Raw genomic sequence first — 17,416 nt, forward strand, 5'->3', positions numbered from 1 at the left:
CTTATACAGCATCCTGCAGTTCTGTCCAGCAGATCTCTTGCTTTCTGATACATCTCCATGCAATGCAAGTAACCAACCTTCTCAGTGCAAAGCAGGCTCTCTGGGAAACTAATTTGACAACACCTAAAAATTAACCAAGATTTTAAATACTTCCAGCCTCCTTGAAAACTCTGGAATTTACAACTGAAAGCAAAAAAGAAAAAATGCTTACCCATAACAAAAAGCTCCAAAGCAGGCTGTCAAATACAAGATTGGCAGCTTAAGACACATGAAGAAACAGCATTTCTCCTACCCAACTTCAGCCTGCCCTGCCCTCCCATTTCAGCATTAAACACACAGAAGGGGAAATCTGAAAAGGTACAAGCTTTGAAAGCACCCTAAGAAGAAAGTTGTCTGGCAGCATTGCCAGCAGGCAGCGATCCCCTACAAGAATTCATCAGCACTGGCAGGTGATCAGAGGGCACGTCAAGGCAAGGTCTGTAAGTAAACAGGGGTCACTGCACTTCTGCCTTAATTTTCACAGTACAATGAGGACAGCACAGGAACCTTCCCAGAGTAACATAGCAGCAGCAGCTGCTGCTTTCTGCTTCTGCATTAAGCAATGTGATTAGGTCAGGCACATGCAGTTTGTTTTTCATCTTCTCTCTGGGGAGAGAACGTGTGTGGCAGAGCAGGATGTTAATGTTGTACTCCAGTTAATTAACACTCTGCTACATAATTACATTAGAAAAGGTGAAGTTGAAAAATACTGATTGCACTTAGTGAAGGATAGACACTTGTAACAGCCATTAACTCCAGCAGAAATCTATTCCATGGACAGCACAAATTATTTCATATTTAGACACTATCCAAAAGTTGGTGCTTCTTCATTTTAGCTTAATTTGAACTCTAAACGAGCATCCCACTATGAACATAAGTACACTGGATGCCAGAACCAACTCCCACATGCGACACCCCTGTTTGTCCAACATGGAGAGGCTTTGAGAAGCAAGAGAGGGACAACACTCTTGATAGTCACTCACTGAGGAGCCACAGGGCTGGAGAAGGGAAACCAAACCTTGTCACCTGGTTTAGGAACTCTCACACTCCCTACTAGAACATCAGTCAACATGAAGCTCCTGTTGAAATTACCCCCAACTGCACCCACTTACTACCCCTCACACCAAGATTTACCTCTCTTAATTTACAACACATCTGCTCCGAGAGCAGTGTTCCAAGTTTAAATACATGTATGAACACGAAGGGCTCACCTGCCTTTGGAGAAGTGCCTGAGGCTTTAGCAACTGTAAAATCAGTTTGGTAAAGGATGACCTTAATACTTTAATAACACAGAATGCATCCTGAGATGGATGTAACTGATCATTTTAAATGTGAGCTTCTTGTCTATTCTAATGAGCAAATTATGTGAAGTGCAGAATTTCTAAATTAGTGTTAGGAGCATGATATACTCTTTAAGCAAAAAGTCACATGAGGATAAAGAAATTCAGGCACCAGGTTTTTCAGCCAGTTCCCTCCAGCATATCAAACAAGTGTGACAGCACTTCTAATCTGATTTCTAGCAATAAAAAGGAACACACAAATTGCAGAAATAAATTTTGAATTTCACAGCAACCACTTGAGAAAATCATCTTTTCAGCACCCCATATCATATCTCAAAAGACCAGTGACAAGTCAGAAAGTGAGCAGCATGGGCTTTCTGAATGTCACACCATGCTGAGGTATCTCCACACATCACCAGAAACAGAAGCAAGGAAGATCAGGACTCACTTTGACACAGGCTTGGCATTAGAGCCACCAGCCAACCCAAAAGATGCCAGCAAAGCATCGTCTCCCTTGGGAGCTAGCACCTCAATGTGACAATGCCAGCAGGTTCTTATGACAGTGGGATACTGAGGAAGTGAGGTAGGCTGCAAGAGCAGGGGGAAATCAAAATAGGAGCAGCCCTTGCCAGACCTCCCACCTGGGAGTGACACCACTAAATTACAGCCTCTCTCTCCCCCTGCAGCTGTGCACACCACAAAGAAGGGAGTTACAGTTATTGATTCCATCAAATATACGCAAATTCCACCTAGAATCCCAACGAATTTTGTTTCAAGCAATGCAAAAAGAAAATCCAGAACAAGGGAGATGGGTAACAAAAAGGAAGCATTAGGGGTACCAGCGTTAAGTGAGAACCGTCCTAGGATGACACTAACATTTACAGGAAGGTTTGGCAAGTTTCGTTTCTTCTACTTATCAAGCAACAGGGAGCGTAGCTAAAATTCTGGCCTGCTCTCAGGAGCCAGTTGATTAGGTCAGCTCACACACCCTACTGGAGCCTCAGCAAGGATTTGATGCCGGGACAAGAACAGAGGACCAGCAAAGGAGAGGTTTCCAAGTGTTGTTGAACACTGAGCTGCCATTACCTCCTGTATCTGTTTCTACCAAGCTGGTTCCAGCTTTAAAGACCAACCAGATGAAGTTTATCCTCCCAAGATCAAACACTTCTTGGAATGTGAGCAGAAACATAGAGAAAGAAGGAACACTCAGTTGTCTCCTGCAACTAAGACTGACATGGTGACACCCCCAACACAAGGATCAGTATTGTATCAGTTTCAAGACACTTCCCTTTACTACTGCTAATTAGATCATTTTTTCAAGACAGCACGAAGGAAAATCAAACACTTCCACAGCCCAGCTCAGTTTCACATGCTTTGCTTCTACATGTTTGAAGTGCAAAGCATTGATAGTCATCCTCAACAGTAACTGGGATCAAACTTAGAAATGAGCATTGCCTCTAAAACACACTTCCCACTGGATCATTTTATGAAAAAGTGTTCATGATCATCTCAAAATGCAGACTTAAAATATATTCATGTGTTCCAGTTACCAGTTCTTCTGCTACATTGTCACATGCTGGCCTGCTCAAACACAGGAGATTGAATTAAGGTCAGTAATTGTTTACTACCTTTTTTTAGTATTTATGAAGATGCTTGCATAGTGTCAACTGAAAAACCTCTAAAAGCCACAAGACTGGCAACCATTTCACTTGTTTAAAATTTGTCATCCATTTGCATTCGATACCAAAAAGTATTTAGTGTTACCCTTTGGCAAAACTCTCTCTGCTCTTCTCAGCCTCTCACTCCAGCCCAAAGCCACACGGAGTAATTCTGCAAGAGAATCTGTCTTAACGTAAAAAACTAATTAACGACAAGCAGAAGCCACCCAGCATGAGGAACCGTCTTACTGGCCATTGTCACACCTAGCAAGGAAAAAAAAAAGTAAAAGAAAAAAAAATACTACCAGTCTAGAAAGTTTACTCCTTAAAGCTACTTTCATCCAAATGGTTTACTATACTAACTGACAACTGTGAATAACCCTGCAGCATTCAGGTAAACTCTCAGGAACAGCTAACTAAAGGTAACTTGCTTCCTTAAACAAAGAGCGAAAGACACAATCTGTAGCATTTTATAACTATACATGGCTAAATCCATAGTGAGCAGATGCTAAAACCATTTGAGAAATAAGGAACAGAGGCAGCTATCTAGAAAAACACAAGCAGAACTGAAAAAGCAAATAGGTTTTGAAAGCTTGTAAGCTTCAAAATCAGCAATCATTTGGGAAATTCATGAACATTTTACATGTATTTCTACCAGCAGGGGAAGAAATGCTGGGAATACTTTCAATAGCAGCTGAATTGATTTATGTATTTGAGAGCAGAACCACTAAGAAAAATATAAGACAGCACATTAGCATGTGCTTTTCCAACTGGGAAAGACAATCTTGTTTCTCTAGTCAACCACAGTACTTTGAACACTTCATTTTGTAGATAAATAAGAACCAGTGATTGCAAGTCACTTCTCTCAAAATTATCTGAAAGCCCCTCAAGCCAGGCTGACAGGACTTGTTACACTTCTCTGGCACATATTCTGGTCAGCTCTCCATTCAGCTCACAGAGACACTGCCTTCTGGTTGTGTAATTTTTATGTTATTTGAATGACTACAAATCACATGTCACAGAGGTACTGGCCCAACCTGTCTCCTTTCTCTCACTACTTTGAAACCACTCTTGTTCATTTAACCCAGAGCAAAGCAAAAACCAAATGAAGATGGTCACGAGTTAAGGCAGAATTGCTGACTGAAAGTAATTCTTTTTATAGGTAAGACTGTACTTACTTCATAGCTTGGTTACTGCTGAAAATAATTAAAATGTTACAATCTTAAACTATTTTATCAAGTAATCTTTTAATAATCTGAAGTTATTCAGACGTCTTACCTCCTGGTAACTGTTTCTCTAAATGAAGACAGGGTTAAAGAATTTAGCGTGCAGCACAGGCTCTGAGGGTCCCTTTATCTACTTCAACGCAAGTTAACATTCAGGCTGTTCCTGACCCCAGTGAGGAAAATGAAGCCAATGGTTAGTCATTCTCAGACACACTCTGACCTGATAATACATTGACAAGAAAACAAGATCATTTCCTGTCAGATGACTAAAGGAGCAGCTTCTCAAGAACTCTTAACTTCTATTAAGTAAAACAAATAAACTCTTCCTACCCTCAGAAGAAACCAATCCCTTACAAATATCAGAAGAGGCACTGCTATACTGGCTGCCTAAACTCACCAGGACACTGCTACAAGCAGGAAGTCTGACAGGAGATTCAGCTGTATCTCCACATCATCTGAAGTGTCTGGCAGCCTCTGGTTGTCCTTCTCCACTATGATAGACATCTGATCTAACTCTATCACGGCTACTTAAAAATCTCCCTATTACTCCCCTACAGAAATATAAAGTCAGACTTCCTGCTTCATTTTTTATTTTCTAGATACTCAATTTGTGCCAAGGATCTGTGACCTTGCACCTCTTTGAGAGATTCAGTTTTCATTAGTTCAGGTTCCAGCAGTCTTGGAGGTTTATTTTTTTATCCATAATCTTAATTCCCTACTTGGAGCATTAGAGTATCAAGTACCTGTCATCCCACTGTCTGACAACTCTGCTATAGCTGTTTTGACCAGATGCTTCACCAAACAGTGAGCTAAACTTCTGTACCAGATGTGGTCTATGGAGAGCAAGTACTTCAGGACCCTACTCCTGCCAATCTGTGGGACCACACATTGCTCACACTGTGCTGTATGAAACTTAAAGATCAAACTTCCACCAAAAGTTCCCAGAAAATCTGTTTCTAAAACCCATATGTTAGACACTGATTTATCATTGGGGAGTTTGTCTTTTGTCAAAAACATTTCAGCACAGAAGTAATTTCACAAAGAGAAAGCTAAGCTACAGCATCTCGTTCAGGAGGGCTTCCTAGGGAGACAGGGGAAAGGTGATATTTTATGGGTAATTAGATAGAGAGACAAATGTAGGAGTAAATAATTGATTCCCAACAAAGCAGGATTAACAGTGAGGTATCTCAAGTGTCCACAATAATAGAATAAATACATTAAGTTTCTCCAAATGATCTAGAATGAAAAAGAAAAATAGCACCAAAGTGGTAGGGCAAATTAAACAAGATATTGATAGCTACAAGGAATAATAAGGACAAGTCCCACTTAGAGCTGTCAAGCCACAAAATGGCTAACACTCAGACTCGGTTAAATTTTTGTCATATAAGCCACAGCACTGAAAAAAGAAACAAAACAGTTGGATGGATAATTTTAAAAAGTGGCATTTCACTGCACAGCAGTGACCACCGTCCCAAACACAGCATAGCTGAAAAGACATCCAGGCAAATCAGGCACCTCATCCCAAGACTGCCTCCAATTCCACATAAAAATATAAAATATATCTATTTTGATTGCATAAACTAACTCTTGTGTTTCACATGCAAAGTATACGGACAATAAAACCGTGCTTGGTTACAGTAATAGCAACTTTCATTAGAAAATTCAGTCCTACTTGAATCCAGAGTTTAAAAAAAAAAAAAAAAGTTTAAAAAGCAGCTGGGAACAGTGGTTAAAACAGCCGATAGCTACACCTGACAATTAGCTTTCCCGACTTAACAGCCTGAGATATTCACCCTGAAATCACCACCTCTCTTTCTGGCACTAGTCACCAGAAAAGTAAATTACTCATGACCCAGATTCTCAGCGATGACCGAGCTGTTCGCTCCCTGTTAAAAGCACCGGGGCGCTCGGTGCCTGCACATCCCGGGCCTGGGTGCTCGTGTCCCGAGCCGTCCCCGTCCCTCCGTCCGTCTGTAGCACGCTCCGGCTCTGCGGTCTCCACACGCAGGGAACAGCAAGCCAGTCCATCTGGGCTGGCAGATGACGGCTCTGGAGAGTCTCCATTTGAAGGAGAAGTGTGCAAACTTCACAGAACAGCAGCATTTTCAACAGCAACATGGCAGAACTCCAGCCAAGGAGGAGAGACCCGGGAGCAGAAATCCGGAAATCTCTCAAGTGATGCTGTAGAGCCCGCTACCAGCGTGTGAGTGGGAATGTGTTCAAACAGAAAGCACAGCAGAAAAAAAAGCATATGGAAACCCTCAAGTCTCCCGAACACACAGGCAAATAATTCAAACTAATGCCGTGTGCTCGGCTTCTCCGGCTTTCTCTGCTCCCTTCTGCTGACTTGCTGAACCTGAGTAATCACCCTGATTTATGCTAAGCATAGACGTTCTTAAAACAAGTTAGATAAGACTGAAACTCCGTGCACACTCAGTTTTGCTAACAGCAACTAACAGAAAGCACCAATAAAAAAAATTAATGACTGCCATTAAGTTCTTAAAGAAGATCTAGAACTCGGCACAAAGTTTGGCTTTTTTTGGAAAGGCTGGAAAGCGGCGAAGCGCCTTCAACAACTTTAAACCGGTCTCCACGTTCTGCGAGGGGAAAAGAGGATCTGAAAGGCAGGAGCAAAGGTACATCATTCCCCGGCAGCTTTGCGCTGATACAGGAGAACGGGAGCCGCCCGCCCTCGGGCACCACAGGGATGGAGGGCACAGGGAGAGAGGGAGCCGTGTCCCCCGTGCCGCACCCCGGCGGTGCCGGGGGGGTTCCAGCGCTGCTGCAGCCGGGGCAGCCGCGCCGCCCACCCGCGCTGGGGCACCTCGGGGCCCGCCGCCCCCTCACCGCGCCTCACGCCCACCTGTACTGCCAGCCCTTGCTGCCGCCGCGGCCGCCGCCGCTCCTGCCGCCGCTCTGCCCCGCCGCCGCCGGCAGCGGCTCCGTCTTGCCCTCGCCCTCCGGCCCCTTCATGGCCGCCGCGGGGTCCGCGCCCTGCATGGCGCCGCGGCTCCCGCCCCTCAGCGGCGCCCCCGGCCCCGGCGCACCGAGCGAGCCCGCCCCATGCGGGCTGCGATGGCGGCGGCCGCCGGCACCCCCGCGCCCCGCTCGGCTGGGCCGGGCTGGCCGCGCTGGGCTGGCCGAGCTCCCGCACGGCCGCGCCGGGATGGGCGGTCCCGCCCTCCCGCTCCCTCACCCGGCCCGGCCCCGCCGCCCCTTCCGGGTCAGCACGGCCGCCATCTTTAGTACGGGCAGCGCTCGCAAGGCTCCGGAATCGTCTGAAAGTCGCGTGTCACGCGAGAAAGGGGCGATTTCCTCACAACGTTAATGTTTCGTAAGGCTGTCAGCGCCCTGGGAAGACTCGCGTTAACAGGTTAAGGAATAACAATAAAATTGTGGCACGTTAAGGGTCGAGGATTGCCGGTGATAGTATCTGACCGCAAAAGTGCTCAAAGTAGTAACCCTAATTCAAAGCAACATGCTAACAAGCTTTAATCCCTAACCAAAGTTAGGTCGAGATAATCATTCAGCGCTCACAGAGTACGGTTCTTACCCTATAGGTGTTCCGGGGGGGGGTGAAGGCAGGTGCACCGATCGACATTGTAACTTCTGGTACGCCCAGAAGTTACAATGGAGTCTTCCCTAACTTCTCCCCATTTCTTAACTTGTATACTTATATTTATATTCCTACCTTATATAACTTTTACACTATTTCTTCACATTCAGGTGGAGCTTGAGTGACTTTAGTCATACGTCTCAGTGAGGGGTGGTCATACCTTGGGGTGGGTATCAGGATAGCACCAGCGATAACCTCGGGATGGAGAGAAGTTTCAGTCCAAGGAGAGTGATTTCACCACGGTTGCTGATTCAACAGTGGGATATCTTCCTTTATCTCCCTTGGTTTTCAACTAGAAAGTGCCACGAAGTTCCCTCCTCTGCAAGGGTTTTGCCAGAGGCTGGCCGCAGTGTCTCCCTCCCTCCCGCAGCCCCTCCACGCTCCGTTTAGTCCTCCTTAGTTTGTGTGTAGGAGATCGGGGATGCTCACCACATTCCATCCGGGGAGTAGCAACCATATTTTCCACTATAATTTCCATACAGTTATCTTCTTATCTCCAGTCATCTTCCCACATAAGAGCTACAGGAATTCTCCCTGCAAAGTAAGAGCAGGCTGAGAGGAGTGAGGGATCCGAGCTGTGCCATACAGGAGCAGGGATGTGACAGCTGGGATCTTACTGTCACAGAGACCCACAGAGCAGGGTCAAACCAGCATTTTGTGCACTGAGCAATGCCCCATCATGGCCTCGAGAAGAAACACATTTTTTCCTCCTATTCTTTCTCCAATAACTGCATTTTTTCTGTCATGGAATGCCGACATATCTAACTGGGAGAGATTGGTCTGGCTCTATGAAATCTTTCAGGCCAGGCATGGCTTTTGGCCAACCCCAACTTCACTGACTGCAGCTGCATTATTTCTTAAAATCAGGGGCAGAGGATCCTCATTTTGACTTTAATCAATCTGCACGTGAAGAAGAGGAAGGCAGAACCAGACATGACTGTGGTTAGTGAGGCCACTCCATGTCGCATCCAAACTCCCTCCTCCGCTCTCCAGCTCTTATTATACACTTACAATGCTGTAAACAACTGTGTTGCAGAAGATGCTAAAAATTCCCTATGTGAGAATCATACATAGAAGCAAAAATTTAAAGGACAACATATTTCAGACAAATAATTTATTTACTTACAGTACTCCTCTGGTAGCAGCTTTTTACCCCATGAAAGCTGCCCTGGCTTTCCTATCTCCTACCAGCATGTTACAGCTTTCACAGTGACATTCAAAACGCCTTTGCCTTTGGCCAGCAAATGGTGATGGCACATTATGAGCATTGTGTCTTTAAAATATATTTATAACATTTAATCTGGTTCTAAATTATCACATATCCGTCTCTCCCTGCCAAGCATACACACAATCTCCACCAGCAGACCAGTGTAGATTGCCTGTTGCATCTACACCTAGAATCTCTCTTACAGGGACAGGAGATATTACCAGTGCACAGACATAAAACTGACCACTTCTGCCTTTTTTAGGAGCATGCTTGTCACTGAAGGAAAAAAAAAGGTGGTTTTTTTTCCCCTGCATTTTTCTCCTATGGACACACAGGTGAACAGATCAGCAGAGTAACATAGTCTATCAAAGACAATTTTGGCCAAAACTGCACTCTTCTTGCCCTCCAGACAAGTTACTTCTGACTCTGCCAATCACTTGAAACTTTAATTGAAAATGTAACATAATTGCATGGTATCATAATGTATGCCAATAACCCTGACATTTTCCTGGGAAAATTTGAAGCAAAAGCAACTCAGGCAAGAGTTCCACTTGTGTGCTTTATTTCCCCCCTGCTCAAGGACAACCAGTCCCAGCAGAGACACAGCTTCACCCGTGCTAGACCTTTGTAAGCATCACAGATGGTCAGTAGGATGTTCCTCCACGCAGAACATCTCCAACACCCCAGACAAGCCAGCAATCCTTAGTGCATATTTCTGCAGCCCCTCATTTAGTCCCTGAGCACGGTGAGCTCAGGTTTGCTTCCCCCATGCATTTGCTTTTTTCTCTTTAAAAAGGTGCTGCATGTGCAGTACCAGAGGCTCTCGTAAGATGGCATTGACAAAATACTGAAGAGCACAGAAAGGCTGACAGCTCAACTATGTTTGCTAAGGGCTTACACAGTTCCAGCTGCCTTTTCTCTTCAGTTTAGGGTGTTACTAATTATAACTTGTGCTCAGTTCGTTGCTCTCAGTCTCCTTCCCCGGTTATCATTTAGTGGCTCAAAATGACACAGATCCCACGCTGGCCCTTGGGAGAGCAGCAGGAGGTGAGTGCTGGGACTCCACAGCTGTGCCCTTCCTGCAGCCTGCCAGAGCCTCGCCACTGCCTGGGATTCCTGGGTCTGGAGGAGGAGATGAGGAAGAGCTGCAGATCTGGAGGGGGAACACATGAATAGGATAGCAAATGTTTATTGACATTTGTCAAATCGAATCCTCGTAGGCCTGAATATGGCTACAAGCTGAAGTAGATTTTATTTTATCCTCAAGCAAATTTCCCACAACTAATCATTCTGTTAATTTCAGTAAACTGCCCAGGATCTGATCAACACCAAAACAAATCTTGTTTTTTCTTTCAAAGTTTATAGTCTGGCTATACATAGAATCGTAGAATGGCCAGGGTTAAAAGCAACCTTAAAGATACCTTTTTCCACCCCACTGCCATGGGCAGGGACACCTTCCATTAGATCAGGTTGCTCAGAGCTCCAGCCAACCTGGCCTTGGACACTTTCAGGGGATGGGGCATCCACAGCTTCTCTGGATAACTTCTGCCAGTGTCTCACTACTCTCTCAGTCAAGAACTTCTTTCTAATACCTAATCTAAACCTATTCTCTTTCAGTTTAAAGCCATTTAACATGCTTAAAATTTCTTCAGATGAGTATTGTGTCTTCAGAGCAGCAAAGTTCAAAGAGTAAAAGCTCTGAATTTCAGCATTGTTTTCATCACCTGCATCTTAAAATAAAAGTGCAAATTTTAAAAATATATATATATATAACAATACAAGTTTATTATCACTCTCTTGTTGGTCTAATTCAGGATTTTTTTTTCCTGACTTAGTAGTATCTTAGGATGAGACCAAGTTTAACCGTCTTAAATCTGGATCTGCCCCTGGTAGCTGGGCCACAGAAGACAAAATTATTACTGCTCCTGTCTGCTAAGGGAACTACATCCTCTACAGGCATACCGGGGAATGACATCAGTCCTAGGAAAGGAAAGTCAGAAGTGCAGCCTGCTTTTACTGCATGAGAAGTGCCACTTCTCATAATCATTGCTGAACTGGGGGAGCTGCCAGGCAATGAGGGAATGACAGAAAACTAACGTTGCTGATGGAGCTTCATATCTGCATTTTTTAATCGTACAATTGTTCTTGGGGTTAGATTCTTTCTCAAGGCAATTGATACTTTATGAATAGCCTGGGAAACAATGTTTCTGTCTGGTCTCTTCTGGATAATGAACATGAAAGAACTTCCTATTCTTACTAAGTATAAACAATACCTACCTAATAAAACTGTAGATTCCATGACACAAGAACAAGAAAGGAAATCTGGTTAAAATAAACAGCCTTTCTCCTTCAACACATTGAGCACATAGCTGTATTCTCCTGATCATAGGTGAAAATGGCCAGTAAGGTCAGGTAAATGTAACACAAACTATTTCACCCACCAGAGCACTTCACACTGTGAATATATTTTGACAGAATGTCTTAATTTTGGAGCTTTAGAGGCATCACTGAGTCCCTGGGTCTCTGGTTTTGCTATTTAACATTTATGAAGCACTGGTGCTTGCTTTGAACAGTTATTCATCCAATCTTAAGGAGTCTAAAGGAGTCAAAATCTTTTTTCAATCACTGTCAGTCATCCCCTAATTTCCTTGCTCTTCTCTATCAGTGCCTATGCGTCATATCCTGCTGTAATGCAGGTCCAGCTGAAAGCAACACACTCATACATGACAGCAGCATACATTGCTTACAAAGTTTCCATCCCTGTCCACAACCCACTCACGTTCTTCACACTCACATTTGGCACCGTTTTGAGCAGCACTCAGTGTGACTTTATACTGAGTCATGCTCCGGGGTCCAGCATTACCTCAACCCTACACAATCCTGACGTGGAAATGGAAACTGGGGCAGCAGCAAAGGCTCGGTCTGGCTGGAAGCTGGGAGTGTAATCCCAGTAGCTTCCCCTCTGTGAGACACTCTCTGAGGAAACAACTGTGTCCTGGGAACTCAGTGAAGAACAGGAGTGAAGGATAGGAGCCTCCGGAGAGGCTTCTTTGGAGTTACTGCCTGTGTAATTTTTCTTTAATGCTTCTGTGTGCAGAGCAGCTTGCCACAGCTTGGAGCTGTCATCCTCATCACGCAGCCACTGAGCTGCAAAAGTGACAGAAGCAACACTGCTCTGCAGCCACCACACGAGAGCGAAGCCCACGCCACCCCATCCCTCTCCACACTGGCAAACTGCAATCACACACTCACACTGCCTTTTATCTTTTAGAGCTCAACAGCCACTGGTTCTGCCCACCACCCAGCCCCGCCACCTGGAACCCTCAGAGCACTTGTCTTGGAGGACTTCCAACTCCCCACACAGACTAAAAAAGCTTGTTCTAGAGATGCAGCTCAGCAGCAGTAGCAGGAGATAACCATGTTACAGAGTTTGAGACATTTCCATAGCCCCACCATTGATGAACTCCACATTTCAATCCCTTTTCCTGCCCTTGAATCCCTTCTGGCAGTGTGATGGAGCTGCTGCTGACAGCTGGATGTGTGTCCTGGGTCTTTTCCAGGTGCCAACCCTCTGCTTGCTCAAACCCTGCTCACATAGGGATGCCTCCTTGCCCTTTTCTCTCCAACTTGTGAGCAGGAAGGGAGCTCAGGGTGTTGCCTCACAGGCCACTGTGGCTGAGTGCAGGCTGTTCCAGCACAAAGGGCAGCAGCTGGACCCTGTCACCTCTGTCTGGTTCTTCTGAACCATGGAAGGGTTTGCCTTCTGCCTTGCCTCAACAACCCCTGGGTGACTCCTTCTCCCTGAGTTCGAGATCTTTTCTGCCGTGTCATTCACCGCAACAGAGTAAAAGAGGAGCTCGCTCCAGATATTCCCCTACTCAAGCTCTTTGTGTGGGGAATTCTGGAATTAAAACCACACATTCGTCTGCTTAGGGCCTGATTTCTTCAGGAAATGTTGCCACATGTGAGTCCCTCACAGAGGAGTCAGCTCTGAAGCACTGTGGGACTGCCCAAGAGGTTCTCTGCAGGGGAGAGAGTGAGCAGGCACCGAATGAGCCAAGCTGGGTTACTTTCCATGGACTTGCTGCTGGGAGAGGAGTCCAAGAAATGCACGTGCCCTTATCACCCCCCTGGGTCTGGGTGTGCTCATCAGGCACAGGGGGGCATGTGCTGTGGTTCTGGTTGAGGGTCTTCCCAGCTTTTTCATCCATCTCGTGGCCATCTCCAGCCTTTCTCTACAGACTTTTTCTGCTCCACACTACGGCACAACATGGCACTGCTGCCTTCAGCTGTTCTGCAGCTCACTGTTAGGACTCCTTTCCTCTGTGATTCTCTATATCCTGAAAAACTACTGTTTTTATTAATGTGTCATCTAACCTTAAGAGCTGCTGAGTAAGTTCAGCTCTCAGCCCTTTCTCCCAGATGCTTTTCTGTGCCATGCTTTACTCCTACACACTTTTCCTGCATGGTTTCTATGGCAACATGTGAATCTCTCCATCTGCTGTAGATATCCATTATCATGTTTTGATGCTTGTTATCCCAGTCACAAATGCCATTTCCAGGTGAATCGATGTTAACAAGTTCAGTTTGGAAACCAAGCCAAAGCACTTGGTAATTTTTATAGGCAAACCTACATCATCCCTAATTTGACTGCTGTGTTTTCATTTGAGCTCTGTTTGAGGGATACTGATTCCGAGCTGTTCTCATCACCAGATCTTCTACCTGCACACTCTAGCCAATTCAGGATTTACTTCCTAATTTCCAGATTATATCCTTCCTTTTTATTGCAGCCTGTGCTGCCTACAGAGTGCACATATTTGGATTCTGGAAAGTCTTTGTTGGTCTGTTGCCTGGGGTTTGATATCTGTTTTATAGAAATTTAACTCCAAGTTACCAATACTGTTTCTCTTCTGTCAAATGCATTTTTCAGTTCTGCTATAGTCCTTTCTCTGAAAGCTTTCTCTGTTGGATTACAGAAAGCCCTAAAGAGTACAGATGGTTTACAACTGGCCTCTCAGTCTGTTCTGCTTGAATTCCTTACATTGCTTGGAATTATGTAGATTTCTATACGGCTAAAATCCAGTCTCATTTTCTGCCGAGTACCATGTTGGAGAACTAACTTAAGTGTGAAAAAAAGAAAGTTCTTCCTATATAATCTGATCAGAACCTGCAGCAGAAAATTCAACTAAATGAAATGAGTGGAGTCAAAACTTCAATGTTGATATGTTTTCTAGATCCCATGAATGAGTAAAAACACACTGCAAGAAGTCCATGTGGAAGCTGTAAATCTGTAAGCAATTTAGGCTGTCAACTTTTAGGGATGCAAACTGACATTGTTTATTTGTACCTAATATCCTGGAAGAGTCTTTTTGAGATATTATATGCTACCTCAGTATAAATGGCTATTATTTACTACCTATAATTAGAAGTAATTAAGCTTAATAATTTAGTGTTTATATATGCATTTAAAACCATGCAAGTCTGTTTAGAACATAATTCAGGGAGAGCTTAGGTGCAAAAATTTTCCAGAGGAAAATGAGAAGGCCCATGATATCCGAGTAATCCCAATGCCAATTAAGTCCACCAGGCTGTCTAGTGTAAGGTGAAGGTCAGGCATGGCACTTACATTTTGGGTAGTGCTGAAGTGATAGGTTTTTAATGGCCTGCAGGCCCCAACCAGGGGAAACTTTCTCTGGACACTCACAGCAGGTGGGCTCCTCTCACATAGCAAGGCTGATATTGGGAGCCCTTGTTCTACACCCCAGACCTACCCCAAACTTAACTCGACCTGTAGCTTCACAGGTGAGAAAACTGAACGTGTGAGTCCTGCTGACATCAGCCCACAAGGCTTGGAAAAATGAAAACACAAACCTCAATTTTCAGCTCCTCTTTCCCTAAACTCCAAAGCCTGCATTCCTTAAGATGCCAAGGAGCAATGCTATCTGATCATCACCCTAGGGAGTGCAATATTCATATTCTGCTTTGCTTTCAAGTAGTCACAAGACAGAAGAGGCTCCTTAAATCTTACTTCTCTCCAAAGAGATCAGATGAAATAAGGCTGAATATTACCAGTAGCTCCAGATGCTTGCATAGGATGTGAACTGTGATGCAGACAGTGCAGGACATCTCAGGAATATGCAGAAAATCTAGTGAAAAAAAGGAGACAGGACCGATATGCAGAAAAAACTGTCATTCAAATATCCAAATTAAAGGTACGACTCAAAATCCAAACAAACCAGACCTGCACAGGGAAAGAAAACAAGGACATAAAGGGTTTACTGCATGATTGCAAAGGAAATGAAGAAAAGCATTGCCCACAACAGCAGCAGGTCAGATACCTAAAAGCTAAAGGAATATATTGCTTCAGACTCCATAAAGAAAAAAATGTAACTAACCCCAGAGAGCAGAGTCAGCACACTTAAGAGGCTAAAGGGCGTGGATATGGAAATTATTGTGTAACACAGCCACAAAACTTGAGGGCTCTTTACCCTTCACTTCTGAATACGGAATAATCTCTATCAATGATATCTTTAGGCTTTTTAGAGCAAATGTTAGCCATGAGTAAAAAAAGACATGAACGGAAGCAGAAAATGTGTTAAAGTGTAGATTAGGCACATTATATGTAGACTAGCTCAATGTCTTTCGTTGATAAGATAATAGCATATCAGAACAAATGAAAAATAATAAATCTTATCAACCTGGACTTTGGTAACGCATTTGATTCGATATTACCTAGATAATCATTAGTTAAACTCAAGAAGATGAGGATTAACATAAACACTATAAAATGATGAAAGAACAGAATTGAGAGTGAAAACTGCTGATGGGTCTGAGAGCAAAATTGTAGGACTGGAGTAATCATTAAATCTGAGTAATTTCATTAGTTAGCTTGATGCAAAAAATTATGAGTGAGGTAATGAAATTGCTAACAACAAAGTTAGGAGATATTTTCAATAGAGAGGAAATCCTAAAGGAAGAATTATATCATTATTATGCCCTAATAACAGATATGGGAAGAAATGTAACAGCATATAGTAGAGGGACATGTACTGAGAGATTGGTAACATTTCTGCTGTAAATTAGAATTTATCCACTATGAACAACAGAAGAGGAAGAACCATGTGTGCGGTGTAGTTATTAGAATGGAGTCTTACATGTAGCAAGCCCTGTATTTTCAGGAACAATAAACAGATATAAAACACTGGGTAAAATTCAGCTGAAATTTTTGGGCATCATTCAGGTTATTGGTGCTCAGCAAGCCTGAATTCGTCCTGGAACAGGTACAAAGAAGTGACATCCAGATAACCAGAGGAATAGCTAAGCGAGTATGTCTTGCTGAGCTTGGCAAAATGAACAGTCAGGTGGGATCTGATTCCTCTCTGTAAATACATTTGAGGTTTTAGTCAGGCAGAGAGGGAGAACAAGCACCAGGGAAGAAGAATCGTTCACATTTATAGACAGCACTTGTGCTAGAGCAGATGGGCACAAGTTGGATACGAAACAGGAAAAAGGGCTCTCACTGTGAGAGGAGTAATGGTCTCAAAACAGCTTCTCAGTAGAAGAGGGGGCAAAACCTCTAACCAGTCTTAAGAGCGATATTGAGTTTGGCATTTCTCAGTCACATTTTTTGGGATGTTCAAAGACTGCATTGCCACCATAGGAAGAGCCACACCTGGCTCAGCAAAAACTCCTGTCGCTGCCCTGGCTTTGCTGCACTGACAGTGAGGTTTTCCTGTTTGCAGGGGAAAACAGTTCAGCTGTGTAATCTCTGGGTCTTGTGCATGACCCATTAGGTATGGAAGATCAGGTGAGCTTGGGTGGGGGTGGCCTTCAGAGGGTTGTCTTCAGCCTCCCTTTTATGCAGACTGAGCTTTTATGTCTGTTATGTACCAATGACACACATCAGAGCTAGCAGTCCCGGGCTTATGTGAAAAACAAACATGAAGCCTCCATGGGAAAGAGGAGATCCTTCCCATTGCCTGATAAAACAACAGTCGTCAGCACCCGCCAGTGTGTGCTCTGTGGCTTCGGGGCTCTGGAATCTGACAAAGGACCCATTTCTCGGGGCCTCACACAACACTGCCACTGAGACAGCCTTGACAGCTGAACCTGACGGCTAAAACTGCCTGCAGACCACCTGAAACGGTCCTTGGGGAGTGAATGCTTCCCTATCCATCTCCATGGAGCAGTGAGCACACAAATCCAGAGGAGAGCTCAGCAGCAGCACAAGTTATATACTTCCACAGCCAATTAGTGTCACAGATGGATAAGCTAATGTGTGCATTCACAGTCCAGACTGTGTCCTCTGCTCTTCACAAGAGTATCCATCTGCCTGCTCATCCCCTGCCAGTTTATCTGCACCCACCAAATGGTCATTGTAACTGCAATGT

The 17,416-nt window shown here is 44.3% G+C and overlaps 1 protein-coding gene across 1 annotated transcript in view; it reads right to left on the reverse strand.

Moving 5' to 3' along the window:
• The window catches only part of OSBPL11 (oxysterol binding protein like 11), a 39,886-nt gene extending 32,668 nt beyond the window's left edge, over positions 1-7,218 (reverse strand). The window contains exon 1 of the mRNA XM_032113915.1: positions 7,067-7,218. Within this exon, the coding sequence (XP_031969806.1) occupies positions 7,067-7,203 (137 nt within the window). The 5' untranslated portion in view covers positions 7,204-7,218. The remainder of the gene's footprint in view (positions 1-7,066) is intronic.
• Positions 7,219-17,416: the final 10,198 nt, after the last annotated feature.

Source organism: Corvus moneduloides, chromosome 7 (genome assembly GCF_009650955.1).
Source record: "Corvus moneduloides isolate bCorMon1 chromosome 7, bCorMon1.pri, whole genome shotgun sequence".
NCBI classification, from domain to species: Eukaryota; Metazoa; Chordata; class Aves; order Passeriformes; family Corvidae; genus Corvus; species Corvus moneduloides.